This window comes from Squalius cephalus (genome assembly GCF_949319135.1).
Source record: "Squalius cephalus genome assembly, chromosome: 13".
In the NCBI taxonomy this organism is placed as follows: Eukaryota; Metazoa; Chordata; class Actinopteri; order Cypriniformes; family Leuciscidae; genus Squalius; species Squalius cephalus.
In genome coordinates, this window is record NC_137134.1 from 8036872 (window position 1) to 8059586 (window position 22715).

Here is a 22715-nt window from a genome sequence, read left to right on the forward strand (position 1 = left end):
CAGAATTGCATGTTCACACACACAGAGAGACACACACACACGCACACACTAACACACACACACACACACACACACACACACACACACATATTGATGTAAGAAAGGTCAGCTCTTCCATTTTAATCCTCTAATGACAGAGCAGCGTTAATAACAGAGGAAGACAGAGAAACACTTGGTTTCTGAAACACACACACACACACACACACACACACACACACACACACACACACACACACACACACACAAACACACTCATTCTGCGCGTTTACAAGCGCCTGAAAATATTTCTTTGTTCCAGTAAGCAATCTTCTTGAAAAAGAGGGGTATGTGAACAAAACCAGCTCTATTGATACAAAGAATGTTCAGTGGATTTAGAAACTGACTCAGTGCCGTGTGGGCAGACAGGTGAGAGATTACTGCAGGATTTCAGCCCAACTGCTTTCAGCTTTAGTGATTCCTTTTTCCGTGCTGTTTGGAGGTTAGGACGCGTGGAAAGCAAGGAAAACTCAAAGTGAAACGGCAAAGACTGGGATCAGGATTGTGCTGATTGAATGACTTCAATTTTTACATACATATTTTGCATGTAAGAAAATGAAAGGTGAAGTGTGTACGTTCTGCACCATTAGTTAAATAGAGATGCAAAAACAAAAAAATGCTGTTAAACCAGTTTTCTGAAGACTCACATTGGTCAGTCAAACAAACAGCCCTGCCCAAAACTTATGCTATTGGTTAACACTATGTTATATATATATATATATATATATATATATATATATATATATATATATATATATATATATATATATATATATATATATATATATATGTATCTGAGTTTAGATTTTATACATATATCTAAACAATCTTGATTTGCCTATTTTGTCTCCTGCTGCGCTGTTGTGGATTCGTACCAAACAACAGGCTTAAGGACAAATAAAGGAACGTCACTCTCCGTCTCCAAACACTTGAGCTCTGTTTTGCCACCCAACACTGAGATGTGTCAACAGCGTGGGGAAAACACTGCATTAAACGTATTAAAGCTATTAGACTGATTGCTTTGTATGTGCTTTTGTTGCTGCTTTCATTAGCTGTTGGGGGGTTTGGTGAAGCGGGCTGAAAGTGGGGGAGATATTTTGGGAGAGAGAGGGGGAAAGTCGTTGAAAGGGGACGGAGGAAAATAAGGGGTGGGGGGGGGGGCTTCTATTTAAATTGAAATGTGGTGAGCGTCCCGGGCTTTTGTGGCACGCTGGAGTGTGGTGATTAGAGGAGTAGGCTGCTTTTGGCGAGCCGGCGTGCAACCTCTAATTGGCCGACGGTCCTTGATGTAGATGCTGGATCTCCAACACCCTGAATCCTCCACGGGAACTCCATGAAAGGAGCCTCCTTATCCCCATCCGTCCACTTGCCGTCAGTCACGGCACAATGCCTGTCACTCTCTGGGCCATTTACGTACTAACAAGGCCCACTGTCAAAGCCGCAGCTGTAGCGTTCATTTCATGACGGAATTACTGTAATTTCCGACCACTAAAATCGCCCGTGTCTTTGTCGAATTTGTAATTGTATAGTGGAAACTCTTAACTTCAGGAAACGCAGACTTCTCCCACTTGACTATTGGGTTACACTTTATTTTATGGTGATGCAGTTACATTGTACTTACTCAATTAACTAGATGCACTTACTATAGGGTTACGGTTAGGTTTAGGGTTAGTTACTTGTACATGTAGTAACTTGTGCATGCCAGACTTGTATCCAAATCTACTTATAAGGTATTCAAGGGTTACACTTTATTTTAAGGTGTCATTGTTAAAGTGTCATTATATATATATATAAGTACTGAGTAATATTCATTAACAACATGTACTTAGTATAGAGTTAGGGTTAGAATGAGGGTTTGGTTGAAGGTTAGTTGCATGTAATTATGCATAATTTACTGTTATTACTATGGTAAGTACATGTAACAAGGACACTTTAAAATACTTTAAAATAAAGTGTTATCAAGAATTTTATCAAAATTTAGTCAAATGACCAAGTGTACTAGCAAACAATTTAATATTAATGAAATAAAAGGCCGCTTAAGTTTACTTAAAGAGAGTACACATTCTTAAAACGCTTAAGTACACTTTTAAAAAGTAAGTGCACTTTGTAATAATGGCAAATTAAAATATATACTTTTAAGTTCATTTTAAATCATTGTTGCAATGGTATTTTGTCATGCTTTAAAGAAGTACACTTATTTTGATGTTGAATTGCAAACTATTTTAAGTTGTTGTTATTCAATATTACATTTAAACGTAACATATTTTAAATGTACAACATTTAAATATCATTAAAATGTGTAATTACAAATATACTTAAATGCGTGACATACAAATTTCAATAGAAATATAATTAAATTATATTTTAGCTTTCAATAAATGCTTCTCAGTAAATGCGGCAGTAACCGTATTTCAAAGACAATAGAAGTAACTACGAAATTATCTATAAAGATGTACTACTTAAGTACATAACGCCGGTTATGATGACAACAATTGACTGGAAGATGACAAAGAGCATAAGTGCGCCTGCTACATTTTCGTTTGTTGTGTTAATTAGTTCTTCAGCTGACGTTCGGATTGACACAAGTTCGAAGGGGGTCTGATTTTGAAGCTGACATCATCGAGGGAATAGGGTTGTGGAAAATGAGCCCTTTTGCTTTGATCAAACATGCCGTTCCCGCTCACAGACAGCACAAAGACAAGCACGCGGGTTCATACGGCGAGCAAAAGATGAGCCACAACCCAGATTAATATTCAAGCCTTGTGTCAAAAATGGGAATGGGCATTGCACACCCCCTTACCCACACTGGCTCTCTTTTCTTCCTCTTTCCAAGGTCTTTAATTACAGAGCAGAGTCAATCTGGCGAACAGGCAGACCCTGAGGCGACTGTCTGCTAACCAGGTGTGCTCACAACTATGTGTTCAGAGTGCCTGAATGGCCACCCTTAGCTAGCAAGTCCATGCCACCGCCGCATGTGCGAGAGCTCCTAATTAAGTACGGGGATCATGTCACCTGTTTAACCCAGTGAGAGCTTTTCAATGTCTCCCTCTCTCAAGAGTTATAATGCATTTCCGTTGAAGTATAGGTGGTATTTAACCCCTAAAAGGTGTTTGTTCGTACCTTAGAGTAGTAATATATACCCTTGAGGTACTACTATGAACGTTTGGCTTGCTTAGTTGGGATTTGAAAGACACGTAATATTCAGTAATATTGTCGATTCGACTGCACTGACACTATCGGATAAGAGCGGATATGTCAGTTTATTGTAATTTAAGTTGAAATTACTTAAACTTCCAAGTTGATTGTACTTAAAAAATTATGAAATCGAATTTGTCTCATAATCGACACATTGAATGTTATTGCGCTGAATTAAATCGACGCTGAACTGACTTGAACTGAAAAATGACACTATTGTCTTTTTGGAGCTGCTTTAGAGCCGAATTTGAATTTGTCTCATATTTGATTAAGTTTGCATAATCCCGTCATTTTTCGGTTTATTAATGTGAAGCTGCTTTGAAGCAACCTATTTTATAAAGCATTGTATAAATAAAGGTGACCTGACTTTTAGGCATAAATACAATACAAAGATGCCCCTTTAAGGCTACTGGGACAAGGGACAAGCTGTTTTACCCCTGAAGGAACATTTTTTGCCTTTTCTTCCGAGTTTATATATTGCAATGTTATAATATTGTAATAAAGGCGTTATTACATGGCTTGCAATTACATTTCTAGTGAAAACCACTATATTTAAGCAAGACATTACTAATACCATGATAATAAAATTACTCAAGCCATTTCAACCTGACCACCTACGGCCATTGTGGACAATTGCCATGAATTCGGCGCTTGTCCCCTAAAACACTTAGAGAAAGAGTTACGATACTGCACATCAGTTACTCTGTTGTGGCTAGACAGGACACAAGATGCGTTGAGATGGAGATAAAGCACGATCAGCTATTAATGAGCACTTAAGCTAACACGCTGGCGTATTCTGATACCGAGCGTTGATCCGATTACAGATTTCACACTAAACGGGAGCCGTCTGTTAGACTCACGTTGCTACAGGAGTACAATCAATTAATGCGTTCGTGTTTCTTCTTGTAGAGGCGAGTTATTGTATAGCCACAAGGCAAACAAGAATGCGGAGGCCTCGTCTATGTGTATTCATAATTTTAGTTTGGCCTGTTGGTTAGAAAAAAGCCCAAATGTGTTCTCCACTAATCAATATCCAAGGCTTTCATTCAGAAGATGAGCACCTTGTGGTTTTCCAATCCTTCCCTCAAAATGTAAAAGTATGACGTTTTCGCTAGCGTTGACGCTTCAGGCATCGTTACACTATGTTAATGACAGTGTTTGCTGATCAGAGAGAACAACAGCTGTACATTTATGATACATGATGTGTTTTTTTGTGGCTTCCTAGACTTAAACACTAGCATAACGTAATGTATGTGTCAGAACATGTGATACTCATCACAGTCACGTTTCGGTATCACTGTTGATGGTCTGAGTTTCTGTTTGGGGTTTTGTACATGATCATAAAAGAAAACTCTGTTTGGACATATGGAACGCCTAAGAGATACAGTGATATAAAAAAAAAAAAAAAAAAAGAGATAGAAGGAAAAATTATATTTCAATGTTTTGAGTTCTCTGAGAAACTTTGCGGTTGCTCACAAAATGTTTGCGTTTCCCAAAGAAAACTTTTCGTCCACTTGCTAAAAACTTTGCGACTACGCATAGTTTCTTGGGGGAACACAAAGGTTTAAGGTTTTGCAAAAATGCAAATATTTTGCAAGCGAACTCAAAGTTTCTCAGGGGAACAAAAAGATTTTGTGAACGAACGCAAAGATTTTGAGTTTCTAAGATTTCTTGAGGGAAACACAAAACTTTAGCGAGAACGCCAAAGCATTGCAATATATATAAATCTATTTATATTTTTTCTTTCGACACAACTAGGTACTCTTTTTTTATATTAAAATTGTCTGCATTTTAGAATAGCGGCAAGAAACAAGTGGAAATATCAGAATTATATAGTAACCATAAAAATGTTAATTCGACCTAAAATATCTTACATGTTTGGGTTTTTCAAAGAAGCCATCCTTTGCTTAACCACTCTTCCTTTCTCTCTATTTAATGTTTCATTCACACCTTTTCTATCTCGGTCTTCTTTTTCCAAAGTGTCTGAGTGTGTATCAGTCAACAGGAAGTGTTTTGACAGGCCGGAGCTGATCACAGCGCTCCTTTCCATACACTTCATTCTCTCTCATTCCCCTCATATCTCTGAAACCCCTTCTCTCCTTTTCTCCCCGTCTATCACGGCTCCCCGGGTCTCCATTACTCTCAGCAGGAGGCAGGGCCAGCTGGAATAAATACAGATGACTCAACTAGCCGGTTGAAAAATGCAAGTGAGAGTAAACCGGTTTACAGAATGTTTGGAAGAGGAGGAGGCACACTTTCCGTTGAGATGAATAAAATGTAAGTTCCTGCAAGTGATGGACTCACGTGTGATTTTCTACAAAGAGAACACGACAACTTTCACTCCTAAAGAATATCATAAAAGCCACTAAGAAAATAATAAAACATTTTTAGTTAGGTCAAAAAGTGATGCGAACCAAGCAAAGGTTCACCGCTTTGCTTCATTGTGTTCCATATGGAAATACCTTCTATTCAGTCAAAAAACACCTGATTCAGAGACTAACTTTTAGTGAGATCTTTGCTTTAGTTACATCAAGACATTTCGGTTAAATGTAAAATAAAGAAGAAAACTGCAGTCGTGATGAATCCTGCGTTTGGCTGAGCCTGGCGTAAGCACATTTTAACCAACAGTCAAACACCTCTCCCTCTCCTCAAGCCAAAAAAATTAAAAGGACTATAATCACAATAACTATGTTTTGATTGATTTTCTCGTTCTGGTTGAAATTCAACTCTGACTGTAATAAACTGCCAGGGACGCAAGTCTGCCAATACTGCTGAAGAAAAACAAATCTTTTTTGAAGCTAAGATATTCCTCCACGCTCAATAGAGAGCTCAATGCATCATTACCCTCAACTCATATTATCAGTCAAGCTATGTCCCAAAATCTGGAATATGGTACTGACAGAGGTAGTTTTTACATAAATCAAAAAGAACCTAAGAGCATTGGTATTTTTCATGTGGCGCTATTAAGGCATGTTGAGTGAATTGCATCTTTTTGCTGAGCAATAAAAGTGAAAAAGACAGAAATGCCCAAACAGAAATTGGGAAACCCTAAAATCCTGGATGTCTTTTGTTTGGAAATATTTTGGTAGCACTTTATTTTACACGCCTGTTCCCCATGTACATACCATGTACTTATTATAGTAACTGTAATAACTAGGTACTATACGGAAGCTTGTTTCCACCACAGAATTAAAAATTTAAATGGTAACTTCGACTTTTTATCTCACAATTCTGACTTTTTTTTCTCACAATTCTCACAATTCTGTTTAATCTCAGAATTCAATTGTGTGTTATAAAGGCGGAATTGCGAGATATAAAGTCGCAATTGAGAGTTATAAAGTCAGAATTGCGAGATGTAAAGTCGCAATTGAGAGTTATAAAGTCAGAATTGCAAGATATAAAGCAAATTGTGTGTTATAAAGTCAGAATGGCAAGATATAAACGCAATTGAGAGTTATAAAGTCAGAATTGTGAGAAATAAAGTCGCAATTGTGTGTTATAAAGTCAGAATTGTGAGATATAAAGTCGGAACTGCGAGATATAAAGTCGCATTTGAGAGTTATAAAGTCAGAATTGTGAGATATAAAGTCGGAATTGCAAGATATAAACGCAACTGAGAGTTATAAAGTCAGAATTGTGAGATGTAAAGTCGCAATTGAGAGTTATAAAGTCAGAATTGCAAGATATAAAGCAAATTGTGTGTTATAAAGTCAGAATGGCAAGATATAAACGCAATTGAGAGTTATAAAGTCAGAATTGCAAGATATAAACGCAATTGTGTGTTATAAAGTCAGAATTGTGAGATATAAAGTCGGAATTGCGAGATATAAAGTCGCATTTGAGAGTTATAAAGTCAGAATTGTGAGATATAAAGTCGGAATTGCGAGATATAAAGTCGCATTTGAGAGTTACAAAGTCAGAATTGTGAGATATAAAGTCGGAATTGCGAGATTTAAAGTCGCAATTGAGAGTTATAAAGTCAGAATTGCAAGATATAAACGCAATTGTGTGTTATAAAGTCAGAATTGTGAGATATAAACGCAATTGTGTGTTATAAAGTCAGAATTGTGAGATATAAACTCACAATTCTGACTTTGTTTCTCAAAATTGCATATCTCGCAATTCTGACTTTATAACACAATTGAGAATTGTGAATTGAGAAAAATCTGAATTGTGAGATGTTAACTTGCAATTGTGAGATAACAAGTCGCAATTATCTTTAAAAATGTATTATACTGTGGCAGAAACAAGCTAGTTCTAACCCTGAACCTAACCTTAAACCATGTAGTTACCTTTTATTCCCAAGTAGAATTCTTAGGTAAGTGCAATGTACTGTAAAATAAAATGCAACCAATATTTTTGTATTCCCGTCCTGTGTTTTGTAATCCAAGCCATAAAGAACGGGGCAGGAGGCACCGCTGACTTCCTCATACCTTCATTCCAGGTTCATTATGGAGGTATTTTGGCACCATGCTGCCCACTGGCCTTGCCTGTCAGCCTCGGAGAGGAGCTGTCGGCTGAAGCCGCTGTCCAGGGACTCATCTCCATTCTGCAACAGCCCGTTTGCCGTACTTGCTTCCCTTTGACACGTTCATTATGCCACTGCAGAGGCAGCCAACAGACATCTAGGCTAAATATATGGTAATGGCACGATCCCTCAGGACCACTGGAAGGCATTTGCCATGCTATAACACTAAGGAGGTACTTCACAGTGTGGCGGATGTTGAAATGCCCCCAAACTCTCATTTCCTCAAACCCCTTTTACCTTGAGATAAGATGTTTGTGAAAGGACGTCAGGGATGATGTCAAAGCTAAAATTATGGTTTCTGGTCGATAAAGGCACACAGTGAACAGGGAACACTCAAATGCACACATATATGGGTGTTTCTTCAATTATTAAAGATGTAATATTTCCATTTTTAAATTGAAAGTGTGATAAGTTTAAAACTATATGATATAGCCCATGTAAAAGGCATTGAAACAATAGCAAAACTAAGATATTGAAAAAGAAAAGCAGCAAAAATAATTGTTAATGTGAATTCAAAACATTGAATTCTGTTAGTGTTTCACTGTAAAAAATGTTTAAGTACAATCAACTTGGATGTTTAAGTCATTTCAACTGAAATTGCATTAAACTGACTTAAAACAGTTTAATCTTGTATAACATAAAAAAAAGTTGAAAATTGCTTAACTTTTTTTGATGAGTTGAAGAAATGTAAAATATATGTTGACAACTTATTTATCAAATTATTTTTTACAGTGTAATACAATATAATATGACATAATATAATATACTATTTTTAAAAACGATTTAAAAAGACAAGTAATAAAAATCAAACATGCCTGTATAATTAAAGAAACCTTCAAAATTGTGTATTCATCACTCAGAAGGACCTATAACTCTAGCGTATATAAATGTAAAGGTTTTGGTTATAACTTTTTTTCTTTACAGTTCTGCTATGAATTAGGCATTGAGATGTATATGTCAGGATACAATTACTCCTGCTTTAGTCATCAGCCAAACATACAATATCATCGTACTATGCAAACATACAAATAACCTATAATGGCTGTTAAATATGACATTTCTGCTTTGTATCATGGGACAGCTGTTTGTTCGCAGCTACTGGACTGATGTGGTCCACATTTCCAGCGTTCCAGTGGCTTTCGATCGCTTTGTAATGTTTCAAATATACCGTCTGGGGCGGCTGGTGAGGTTTAGATTCCTTTTCATTTCTTGAAAAGAAACCCCCCAGCTGTGAGGGCAAGAACCCTGCTAACTTCCCAGTGCTGTCACATATTAGCATTGGCAGCTACTGCTGAAGACATGGGAACAAATCGCTAGCTCAGTTTCAGCTGTCATGCTGCATGCTAATTATCAGGATATGTTGTGGTTTACCTGCTCGAACAAAGAAAACATCTCTAATGGCTCCAGCTACACCGCAATGTAATAGGAGTTATTATGTTCTTTATTTTTTTACATTTCTTGCTATATGTGACACATTAGCCCGAGGCAGCACAGGTCTCTTTCGACTACCTCTTCTCACGTTAGCTCATTAATCCCAGAGTCACTCGTTAATGTTTACCTGCCCACTCATTATCTCAGTCAGGTCAGAGCCGCAACAACAAAGAAAGGTTAGGCAGTTACCGACAGGAATGTGGCTGGGTAGGGCCTTTGTTGAATACACACACAGAAACAATGACTAAAGCATGGTTTGGAACTGTCCTGAGTGAAAGGGACACTATCATTCATTCTATATTTGAGAACACTCTTCCTGGAAATTTCTGCCCCACTCTGGCACTTTGGAAATGTGTCAATAAGAGAAAGTAGGGCACAGAAATATGCAAATGTGCATGCATATTAATGCACAAGATGAATTTACCCCATAAAGCATGTTCCTGGATCAATATTTTACAGCTCAAACCAGAGGGAACTGATCGGTTGATGGGAATGTTGTTCAGGAACCAATAAAGTTTGCTGATTCAGGTATGTCTTACTTAGGTAAAATCATATTAACCTACCTAGAATGTGCCTCTGCCTACTTTTATCTACAAAAATATACCTACAGTATACATACAATTCACTGCAGTTTCCAGCTGAAATGAACACTGGTGGCAGCCAACACCAACAAATAGTAATACTTTTCAGAAATGTCGCCACAGCCACATTTTTTCAATGAGCCTGGGTTGTAATTGGAGGCTATTCTGTAGCTTGTTATTTCTGTTTACTCCTTGTGCCCTCCCAGTTGGCTACAGCAAAAAATGGTGGTTACTATTCGCCCCATGCTTATCTGTTAGATCTTTTCAGCCACGTCCTTAATTGCTGCTCAGTTAATTAATCTCACACTTGGCTGCAGTAATAACTTGACTCGTTAGACCTCTCTAAATGGTTTTCGGCTCTTTAACGCATAGACGCAGACTGGCGGAGTGTATGGAAGACGGTCATCGGAGTATTCTCCACCTCTGGGATTGTTGATTGAAAAGAAAAAAACTGCCTGATTAGGACACGTGGCAGTCTAGGTCATTGGCGATCACACAATCATGCACTTAAGTGTTTCACTTACAGCAAATTGACTCGCAGATTGTGACAGAAGGTATTAGCGATGGAAGTTCATTTCTGGGCAATTATGCTGGAGAAGGTTGATAGAACGGTTGACATCCAATTCTAGGGTGCCCCATATGGCCAGGGGTTTAGATGTCTCTGAACAATTAAATAAAAGCCTTGATACATTGGAAGGAGACTGTGAATGTTTCTGTAATTGTGCATGCAAGGAAGGGGGCTAGTCACTTGAAAATCTTCAGATATAAATCAGTACACAGTGCAGCTGGACTGAGAAGGCTACAGTTCCGGGGCCATTTATGCCACAACAATCCATCTCTACAGTCCTTGCTGTCCGACCTGGGTCAGTTGCAATACTTCCAGCCTGCTTCAAATTATTAACCTAGACTTTATAGGTGTCACTTGCAGCTCTTGACCCCTAAACGAAAGGAATGGTGCAATTTCTTACATAACATACAGTGCCAGCCATACTCCATATTCTATATAGATACACTTTACGGAACAGCTCAACATATAAAACACTTGTATGAAGAAAAAAAAAAAAAAAAGACAAATGCATTATTTAAAATTTCTCTTTTTACGTGATTGCTCAAGCTCATGTTGTTTCAGAGTTTTCATTTTTGGGAGATCTACCCCTTTTACCCACAGGGAAGGCGTTTAAATATCATAATATTAGCATACACAGTAAGTAAATCAGGTGGAAGAGAGGAAGGCCAAAGCTAAGGTATGTCTCCAGAGGCTGATTATGGCACAGATGCGCTGATGAAGGGCCAGGGGAGGCTCCGTCTGCCTGCCCGCCTATAACTGTACTGTCAGGGGCTGACTAATGTATTATTCACCCTTCATTGATGTGTAACTAAAACCAACGGCTGGGGAGCCTGGGCCACCAATACCCCCCACAGACGGTAAACCCCCGACAGGCTACTGAGCTCCATTGATTTATGGGTCTCAGTAGAGGGCCTGGTGAGAAGGCTGAGGGTGGGGGGGAAAGATGGAGTTCGACATGAGATGGGTCACATTTTTTAAATATGCTTTCACTATGTGGTTATGCAATATCTGAAACAATTTTAGATTGAATTTCCTGTTAAAATAACCTTATTTTATCCATACTTCCCATTCATATTATAAATAAAACATGTAAAGTCAGAATGTGGGTATACCTAGAGACACCACTAAAATGACACCGCTATTAAGTGAAGACAGTGCCGCTGATGGAAGAACTAAGGGAAATGGCCACATGAGATAACATAGTTGAATCAACAAGAACTGTGTACGTGGGATGGGAAATGCAGGGCTGCTGCTGGGCATCTGTTTGAAGTGCAGGTGACATGGAAGGTTATAGCAATCTAGAGTCAATCATTGACTGATAAATCAACCACAGTGGCTTTAACAGCGTCTACACTGAATCAATGAAGTCCTTCAATAAGATTGTGTCTTATATAAACACTGGTTTGTTTTGCGGTACTGAAAAAAGTATCTGGGAAACCAAAGGCACAGATAGAAAATGTGGCAAAAAGGCAACTTCTGAGAAAATAATTTTATATGAAAACACCCTTCAATTTAGGAAGTACTGTACAGGTGCTAAGAGACGCAATTGTCGGGTATAGAGATAATAAGAAGTCTGGGAATTGTCTGCTGTAGCTCTCTTTCACACACTTGAACACACACACATAGATCCACTAAATCCAACACACACAGACATGCCGTCACAAAGACTTGGTGGCCTCAACACTAATTACAGACCTGCTAACCACACCTTGACTGCTTGGAACCAACACGTGAACTTTTGTGTTTCAGGTACATTACATCTCTTGGTGGTCTCGAAGCAGGATGAGTTCAACTTGGGAGCGCTCATCAAAAGAACCACAGGGTGTGTACTGAACCTCAGCATAGATTACTCATAGGAACAAGTCAGCTGCACAGGAGTTCCATCACTGGAGGACTGACCATATGAACTGGTTTCAACCCTGTATTTACATCTTCCTCAGAAGAGGGATGCATGAATGGACATGTTTCCCTGAGTCTAAACTTCATAACCTGAGGGCAGGCGAGTACGGATGCAAAAGAATGGCATAAATAAAAGAGAGATAAGAAAACAGATTGCTCATTCTTTATTGATAGACATGTATAGAGTGTCCTAATGGCTAAAGATATGCTAGCATTGGGATTTGGTTTTCAGAAATGCAGTGTGGTATGAAGTTGCTAGCTCTGTGACTGTCCATCTGTGCAGGGTGGTGTGCCCTGACTTTGGGGTGTTGGGAAAAGCACCCGTATCCCTGTGACCCTACAAATTAAAAGCGGTTTGAAGAATGGATGGATCGATGGAAGTTTTTAGCTGCTGCGCTGACAGTTAGAAAACATACTACAACACATTCATTCATGGCTTATTTCCTGTCCTATCTGTTTTGAATCGATTTTTGAAGTGCCAACAAATGCATGCCCTAAAATAAGCATCTCTAGATATTACCCTCTTGATACGCTTTAGTCATAAGTGGCTTTGTGTTTATGACACCACTGTAGTGTCTTGATTAATTAACCAGGCACAAAGCTGCGTCCAATGTTGAACTCTATAGATTACCCTTAAGTGCTCGCCTACTTAGCTAGCTTCTTCAGACCAAGCTGTCTTAAAATGAAGGGAAGATTTATGAATAAGTAAGAACAGTGACAAAGCGCCTGCTTAATTAACCAAGAAAGAGAAGAGAGTCCCCAGACATTTCGATCGCCACATATTTTGATGGCAAGGCAGCATCAACAACCATCTCCTCTTGGCCTGCCATATTGACCGACGGCTGGCTAAATTGAATTGCTAATCATCGCCATCCTTTTAGGTCATTTCCCAGAGGACACGGCAGGGCAAAAGTGGCAATGAAGCTGTTTCACTGTGGTGCGTCTCACACCCATGATACAAATATGGCTCCTCAGTTCACCATCCCCATCTGGCCATGGGATATTTTAATTTGTTTCTAGTGCCAGCTCAATTTCACGTCAATATGCTTGCTTTCACACCCCATGAGGGTTTGTGTCACATCAGCATGCCGCGTGTTCTTAGTTAGAGACCTCTTTTTGACTCTCCTCCGTGCAGTGTATGGAATTTGACAGAATAGAGTTGTAGGAACACACACACAGTCACAAATCTTATCAATGACTGGATACAACAAAGGTTTTGTGGGTAAATAGGCCCTGTCCCTAAGCTTCTGGTCCTGTTCTGGGATTCTGATATCACTGAAAGGGTGAGATAACAGATAGGGAAAATAATGCCACAATTAGAATTATCTCCTTGATAAGAAACGGCCGCATAAGGTGCCCAGGGAGAACAGGAAAGGGGGGCTGTAAAAAGATGGTGGGAAAGTGTAGCAAAGAAGTGACAGGGAAGCGGGGAAAGGGATGGTAAACAGAGTAGAGAAAGAGGTGCATTGTCTTTACCCTCTCTGTCGGGATAAGGCCCACCTGTTGGGGGAGAGGCCTCTGAACTTCCCACACTTGTTCTCTGGGTTTTCACCAGGTTGCCATCCCTTTTATGGTCGACCTGCATCTAGATGCAGTTTCAGCCTTATAAATGAGTATACCAAAAAACATAGTGACAGTTTCAAGCCACCAACTGTTGCGACATAAGAGATAACATCTGTCTGTTACACTGGAAAGCACATTATTCCTGCCTCGGGAGTTTCTTTATTCTGTATGCAGGCTGTAACCTTCTTTTCTACTTTCCCACTGTCAGGTGGACCTGATTTCATGTGCAGACTCAAGGCCGTCATTGATTGATGCTCGCTGGCTTTTCAGATTCATTAAAAACCCTTGCATATCCCTTGCCCATCAAGAGTTTCTTAGACCAGCTCTGAAAAAAAAAGAGTGATAGGTAGAAAGATGGACAGAGAGACAGAGAGTGAAAAGGCAGAAACAATGATCTCCTCTCAGGCATAGCTAGGCAGAGCAAGTCAATTTTAAGATGCAGAGATAGATCCATGGCAGCTGTCCAAGACAGAAGATGAAAACTCTCGGCTCTCGCTGTCCCGAGCTCTGCCTCAATTCCCACTGCATTCATAACCCCATCTGACCAGATCCAGTGTATTTCCATTGTCTCTCCTCTCAGCACCTTTTCAGATGAACTGCTCAACCAATACTGTACCAAGTGCCTTTTGGATACCGGACAATTCTCTCAGTCTTTCTCTGTCCCTTTGTTCGCCTATATCCTCATCTCTCCTGTTCAGGTTGAGGGCACTTTAATAACAGATAAGCCACTCATCGTAGATCGCAAGTGACTTGAGGGTGCACGGTATGCCTTATAATAAGGGGTGTCCAGTCCTGCTCCTGGAGATCTATCTTTCTGCAGAGTTTAGAGCTGTAACACACCTGTCTGTGTTTTTTAATCAACCCCAAAACCTTGATTATCTAGTTCAGGAGCTGGGTGTATGGTTCAATCTAAGTTCTGCCGAAAGATCTCCAGGAGCACGATTGCCTATCTTATATCTCTAATCTTCTCTAGACTTGAGACAAGGCTGGAAAAGGGCAGTTCTGAAGTCGATGAAGAAACATGTCACTTCATCTACAGGGTTGCTCTTGAGACTCGACTAGCGCCCTTTCTCCATGGCAGTTCTGGCCTATGTCAGCTACACAGGAGGTTGATGGGAAGATGACTGGACAGATACTATCTGCAAACTCATCGGTTCCTCTACCCTGCCATTCATCTATAAGTCAAAAAAAGCTGGTAATGAGAGGCGCTAGGAGTCTTGGCACATTTCGAAAGGGCAGTTGCCAGGAAGGCTAAGTGAGAAGGAAATGTGATCGATCAAGCCTGACAACGAGCCATAAATGAATCAGTCACAGAGATTCATTGAGAATCCCTGATTGGATGTGGACCCTGTCGAAACTAGATGTGGTGTTATAGCAACAGTTAAAGCAAGAGAGGGTATGAGAACGGATGTTGGGGGAAAATATGCTTATGATTACAGAAGCAAATTATCTAATGAATTACATGCAACACTGTATAATATCTTATGTTTATACTCAAACGTGCATGGCAGTCAAACAAAAATGTTCTTAGCAAAGTGAGATGTCTTAAAGGAATTTACTTGAAAGTTGATTTTCAAAATACTAGCAGCACAGCTACAACAGGCAGACTTGCAATGCCCATCAGGGACTTTTACGACACGTAACCAACTGTTTTTCACAAGTACCTGCATTTGCACCTTGCCAAAGGGCCATTGCTCTAACCTCAAACACCAAATGGAGAGGTGACAGATCACGTAAAAGAATTCCTGCCTAACACCAGTGCATTTTGTGTTGTCGGCTAAAACAAATTACCCTTACACAAGCATACCATGGTAAAAATAGTTTCCACTAAAATAGTTACTATAGTATAATAGTTATAATAAAATTTGGTGTATTACATTAGCTTTTTACAATATTCAATGGATAGATTTTACAATAAGAGTAATTGTATTCCAAATACACATTTAATTACTGTTATTAATATTAGCTTTTTTTCTTGTATTAGCTAGCTGATAAATATTAGATTAAATGCTAAATAGTTTTGAACAAAATATATACAAATCAATAAACCTAATGAACATTTGATCAAACATTTTTTTAAATGGATAACAACATTAAGAATCTTCAGCTTTTCCTCAAATATCCCCAAATGCAAATATCAAACCAGGCAGAACTCATGTTTGTACACATACGCATCAACAAAATGAATGGCTAAGAAAGTCTACAGATGTGTAATTGAACAGCATGGCTCAAAAGTGCAAATTCGAGTCTAGATTTAACAGAAAGGGTAAAGGGCCAGTGTGCTTTTGGGCCCTTGCCTGGGGCTCCCGATGTTTGATGTGGAGATTATGAGCATGTTTCAACCGTCTAGAGGCCTGGTTTGATTGGTAGCGTGGAGTTTAGAAGCCGTCGTTGGACTAACATCCCCCACCCTGTCCGCACATGCCCATGTTGCTAATCAAAGCAGACATTTGCACCTAGCGTTAGCATTAGCCATTTCCTGCAGGGCTTCTAACATCACACACTCCCTCCAATTGAACTGTGGCTGAAAACTAGCACAAATATTTATCTGACAGTTACAGTTGTTTTCACTGTGTTGCACACTGTCAATTCAGTATCGTTTAATATAATTCAATCAGTATCTTTTTTGGTTTATATTTTGGAGTTTAAAAGCTAATATTAGGTTCTGGATTGTGTTTTCTCCCCCTCTTGTTCTCTAATTCTGATGAATTCATATCAAAGAAATCTGCTTCATCAGCAGAGCAAGCCAGACTGGTTTAATGCTCATAAACATTATCCATCAAAGGATCAAGAGTCTGAAAGCTTTCCCTAACTCCTTCTAGCCAAACAGCTTCGCTATAAAGTAATGTCTATGGTATTCTTGTAAAAATGTGTTAGTCATTTCTCAGGAGCGTAGCAGGACTCCATGTGTGTGTCAGATCGCATGTCATCTCACTTCCATAGTCTGAGCTCACGTAGCCTATTTCTGCGTGCTACTTCTATTTATGTACATAAATGGCGTACTGTTAGTCTTAGATCTTATAGAGGTAAAACACATCTTAGACACATTTCAAAACAAATAATGCAAGTTTCTGAGCAGGGAAAAACTTTCTACTATATTTGTATCCGATCAAATTGGCTCTGACTGTAAATTCACTGAACCAATTAAGGCATTCAGTAAAGTCAAAATCCCTGTGGTTGGGTCGGAGAGGGAAAACCATTTAGATGGGAAGAAAAATGTATTGTGCTTGTCATCATGTGACTTTGTTTGGGTACTCTGCGCTGCCGTCCCCCTTTTCAATGGGCGTTTTGGTAGGAGATATATTCCCTGCCAGCGCCACCCATCTTGCTCCTGACCAGCCGAAGACAGAAACCAAGCTCCGATGTCTCTCTTTCTCTCAATCCCTCTTTCTTTCTGCTCTCGATTCCTCTCTCTCATTCCGCTTCAGTAGCTGCAGACAGCACCGGGGGGATTTTGGCAGTGTTCAGGCCCAGACACATTCTCTCCTCACACTGTCGTGAGTGTCAAAGACCTATTTTTCTGTAAAGGCCTTTGCATCAGCTGCCAGGATTGCCCTTTTGAGTGGACACTCCAAAAAAAGAGCGAATTCTACATTCCAGTCAGCGTCCAGTCCACTTCTTCATCAATTAACAGAGCACTCGGTTAAATATTGGCCTTCAGCGCAAGTTATTGCTCCACGCTGCATGGGGCTTAGAATGCTGGCGAATTTTACAGACGGAGCATTCCTGAATCCAAAAGGTTATCGGTACTAATGTTTATGGGTTAGTTATGTGAGCTTTCGCCGACCACCAGAGTACACGCGCTTACGATAACCCTGCCTGGTTTTCATAGCATCTTTAAGCCTGAGTCTGAGACCCTTTTGAGCTCCTTACGAGAGTCTGAAACAAAGCCAACAGACATCTGTTCACCCTATAGCTACTCTGTTTAACATATGACCTTTCAATGGCTCGCACATAGGACTTGGACATTAATAAAATTCATTATTTGAATGAAAAGACATAAATATAAGCCAAAGCTGTGGCACATACAGGCCCCACCAGTGAGGGGAACACCATTTTAATCACTCACTCACACACACACACACACACATACACACACACACATATATATATATGAAAAAAAAATCAAATATATTTGATATTTACATATTTCAGTTTATAGATATAATAATATAAATAAATATCATACATTACATAACTTTACAAAGACAACTGTATCTTTACACATAGCAGCAAATATGTGTTGTTTGTCTTCCGCCTGAACCTCATTCCTTTTTATAAAAAATGTTCCATTTAATTTTCTTTTCTTTTTATTATTTTTATTGTAGGCTAATACATCATTATTATCTGATCTTAAATTATTATCTTAAATGAATTGCTGTCCTTTTGGCGCCCATCATTAAAAACACAATAAATAGGCTAATAAATAGGCCTATTACTTTTTTTTATTGTACGTTATTAGTGCTTATATTTGGTGTCTCTAATTGAGTGAGTTGGCTCATGCTGTGTGTAGGTGTGAAGAACAAATCAATGCTTTGACCTCGTTTTAAACCTTCTGACCGTAGATTTTACAGATCGATGAATTCGCATCGATTACAGAGGTCGGGTGTTGCGCTCAACAGCTGTCATAATAATAATAATAATTATTATTATTATTAGTAGTAGTATAAATAATAATCTCGTCTTTCTGTTTTTAATATTTACGATTAATTAAAATATCAACAGCATTAAGAAAATAATAATAGCGATGTAGGCCAAATTTCGTATAGCCTACGCCTAATCTTTTTTTTTTTTTTAACAACATCAAGAATTTTAGGCTAAAAATTAATGTTTCAATGGAAATCAGACTATAATTCATGAGATCTTTCTTGTAAGTCATTATTGATTGTTTGCATTAGCAGCTCCGTTTTAAGTGGACTTAAGACTGTGTGAAAAATGATTCTTAAAAGTGCAAACATTCCATATAGCCTATCAAATCAAGCAAAACAGTTTAAATAAAATGTACTGGCCTACATAATAGCTCACATGAATGAACACATTTTTAAATAGCCTATAAATAAATGTTTGCTCACATTGCGCGTTCAGGCCTTTCCTAAAACTCACATTACGGCTCTTCTGCCGTGAATGGCCCTGTAATTATTATCTTGTTCATGTTAATGCTGTTTACCCCCAAAACGAGCCTGTTATTTCGTCAATAAGGGCTACATTTGCTTTAGCTGCGTTTATGAATACGCATACCACTTCAATACGACAGGACGCTCCGAACAAACATGAATCAAGTCAGTATTTTGGTACGCTGATTTATGGGGTCAAATGGTCTTCCTTTACTCGCGCTATCCTGCGAAGGTCTGTTTTACCACATTGCGATGAGATGTGCCTTTAAAATGACTGTAGTTACCTCAGAGTAATTATATAGGACAAAATGTGTTTATCACGTGTATGTGCTAAATAATAAGTGCAGTGGGGTAGTGGGAATTAAAACCAGGCCTTAGACTAATTGGAGTAGAAGAGAGAGAGAGAAAGAGAGAGAGAGATTTGCTACTAACGCGTGTGATTTCACATTCAAACAGAGAGAGGAGCGTATCTAATGTTTTATATAGGCAACATCAGAGTGGAAATTAGAAATGCATTACAATGCATGTTGGACAGTTTTGATCCTTTTTTTTAGGTTCAATGGACTCTCTCATGAAATCTCCAGGGACCAAGAATATGATTGTTTTCAGCGAGAAACACTGCAGAATGTAATTCAAATTCACTTCAAAAAATCATTCAGTATGAACGGACACATAAGACGGATCGAGCTTACAACCCAATGTAACCTACTAAATAACTTTTAATTAAGTTATTCGTAAAACTCTTTCATTATGCCTATATTTTTCATTAAACATTAAGATATTTGCGTAGCCTACAATTAATAGTCTGCTTGATTTTTATTAAACAAGGAGACAAACTGTCAGAAAGTTTAGTAACCGAGGCCCGTGCCTTTCATATAAACATGTATTATTATTATTTTCTGATACATTCTTAAAAATAAAGCTGCATTATTGACATTGATGTTCTATTAAGAACCTTAAACATCCATGAAACCTTTCTTTATAGTGAAAAAAAGATTCTTTAGATTATTAAAAAGTTCTTCACACTAAGAAAAAAAAATATTTTCAGAAGTGTTCACTGAAAGGTTATTTAGGGGAACAAAATTGGTTCTTCTATAGCATCAAACCTTTTGGAAACGTTATTCTTTAAGATTGTTATCGGATAAGGACATAAAACAATTAGCGAAGTTCTTTTTTTTTTTTTACAAGGTTAACATAGACAAAAAGATAAATAAATGTAACTTATGCTAACCTTTCCGCACCCGACATCCACCACTTCACTCATTAAACATTCAAATAAAATAAAATAAACAAGTAAAGTAGGTAATATAACCTCTCATTTAGTGAGTAATAGCACTGATAGTGTGAAGAAAGTAGTAATCCAACATTGAGCAGTATTTTTAAAGGCAAGCTTTTTCATCTTTGAAACAAATTAGGCTATTCGGGGCTTTTCGTAAGGCAACAGTATATCAAATAAATCGCCCGTTAATAGCAGGCCTATAATACGACTTTTATGGCATTATAAGTGCTGTTTTAAAGAATCTCACTGGCGTATTCACAAATACAAGTCAAGGTACAATAAGCAAGCGTTCGCAATGTCATGCTTGTCGCCGATTATGGTTAAAATAACAATAAATACGTACATAAATAAAACGACATTGTTGTTCTCCCAGAAAATCTATGAACGCGCGCGCACTCATTTTCATCTTTATTGGTGTCAAAAGGTCCCCTGGTCCATAATGGGGGTCCAGACTTCGAAGAATTAATTGAATCAAAAGCCAACTAAAGTCATTGAGTCATTATGAAATAAATGAATACAATTTTGATTAAAAATAACACACACACACACAGAGAGAGAGAGAGAGAGAGAGAGAGAGAGAGAGAGAGAGAGAGAGAGAGAGAGAGAGAGAGAGAGAGAGAGACGCACAAAAAGGCCATAACTGATTCACAATATGCCTGACATATGTGCAACCTAGCCTATATACAAATAGTAGCAAATAAAATGTTAATCTTCAATTCGTCAATTTATAGGTTCAATAATCGCTCACACTTCCTTAAATGTATCAAGGAATAAAATGCTCAAAATTCCCCACGAGTCTTTTGAGGGAACCTGGGTTTGTGTCCGACTGACAGAGAGACTGTTGAAGTGGGACTCCCTGTAGAGACATTTCCTTTACGAAAGACACCAACTATTGTGTTGGTGAAAGAAAATAGACAACGATTAGGAGGGAGAAGTTGCGCGGTGTAATTGCATGTGTATTGGTGACATTCAATGGCCAGATCGATTCCCCGGTGCTTTTTAAAGAAAATAATATCGGACCAGACGCGTGTTTCTGCATTACTTCAAACGCATAAAACCTTAAAACCTCGATGGTGTTATTATAAGCGCAACTTCTATAGACGCACATCGATCGGTGACGCGCGCGCCCCCTGATAAGCATTGCGAGTAAAATATATTTAATAGGCTATCTTACCTTCAACAGCCGAGGACAGAGGCAGCAACAAGCCGCATAAAAACAGCAAATAATCCATTGTCATAAACCAGACACTTCGGACATGAAAGTGGAGGAGATTGTAAAATCCTTCAGACCCTCAGTTCAGCTTCAGAGACCCTCTTCTCCAACTTCAGCTGTCTTCTTCTCAGCTCTGTTTCCATAAACCGCAATAATTTCAGCAGTGTTTATGTAATCCAATGTGAAATATCTAAAGCAGCGCTGAAAGAGCTTTAAAACTCATCCACCGGGTGCTCTTTTCATCAGTGGAGAACATGTGTGTCCGTTTATAGATGTTGCACAGTGAAATCCCTACACGGAGAGCAGTTGTTTAAATGTCCATTCGTCCTCAAATAACATTCTGCTGTAGTCCGAGAATAAAGCGCGTCCCGTAGAATCACCTTATAGCGGCTTCACGCGTAAAATCCCTGAGCGCGTTACCTCTTGTGAGCGCGGACCGTTGCGGCTCCTCTGCCTTTCCATGTGCACTGGAATGAAGATCGGCTTCTCTGAAATCAGGGAAAGAGTGAAGGAGGGAGAGCGAGAAAGGCGGTGGGGGGGAGGAGTTACGCTCATGATCAGCTGTCAGTCATTCCTGTGGCTCCGCCCCCTGGAGGATCCGGCGCAGTTGGCAGGGTGAGAGCGCCGCTCTGCGGGTCTGAAAGCTTGCATGTCTTCAAAAGCTCTCGTGGAAACGAACAAACCTAATACTCTTCTTTTGGTAACATTCTGTTACAATGTGTGTAACATTCACAGGCCTATTATTTTAACACGTATTCATTATCAGCATTTTTTATGATAGAAATGTGTAATTGCACGATTTATTTCAACAAAACTACACTGTAAGTACTGTACAACTATTTTAATTTGTATTGCTTACTTGCATAAATATATTGAAAAATGAACACTGATATATTTTAGTAGTAGTAGCAGCAGCAGCATATTTGCTTCAGTAGTTGCTGAATTATACGGATGCTACTTTCGAAGGATAAAGCCGGAGGGAATTGTTAAAGGTTTGGCGTGGACTGGGGAAACGCTTCGGATGTGCCACGTTGACCTGTATGTTCATATTTTGCCATGTTATGATTTATGATATTACACTAAACATACGGTTAGCATTTGGTCACATGTTGTACTTTTGTAGACTTGCTTATCAGAAGGGTTATATTGTTCTCATCATCTCGCGCTTGCTCTATTTTACACACACTCTTTTCTCCTTCGCTCTGTCTCTGTTTAGAGGACAACAATTGTGAAGCCTCTTTGAAATATAGTAATTATATCCAAATTAAACTGGTTCTGCCTTGAAAGTATTGATTGCGCTATTGTGCT

At 38.8% G+C, this 22715-nt stretch overlaps 1 protein-coding gene across 6 annotated transcripts in view; it reads right to left on the reverse strand.

Annotated features, from left to right (window-relative positions):
• The window catches only part of ephb3b (eph receptor B3b), a 47814-nt gene extending 25917 nt beyond the window's left edge, over positions 1 to 21897 (reverse strand). For all 6 annotated transcript variants that reach the window (XM_079889581.1, XM_079889579.1, XM_079889580.1 and 3 more), the window contains exon 1: positions 21369 to 21897. In XM_079889581.1, coding sequence (XP_079745707.1) covers positions 21369 to 21432 — 64 coding nt within the window. In that variant the 5' untranslated portion in view covers positions 21433 to 21897. The remainder of the gene's footprint in view (positions 1 to 21368) is intronic.
• Between the last annotated feature and the right edge of the window lie 818 nt (positions 21898 to 22715).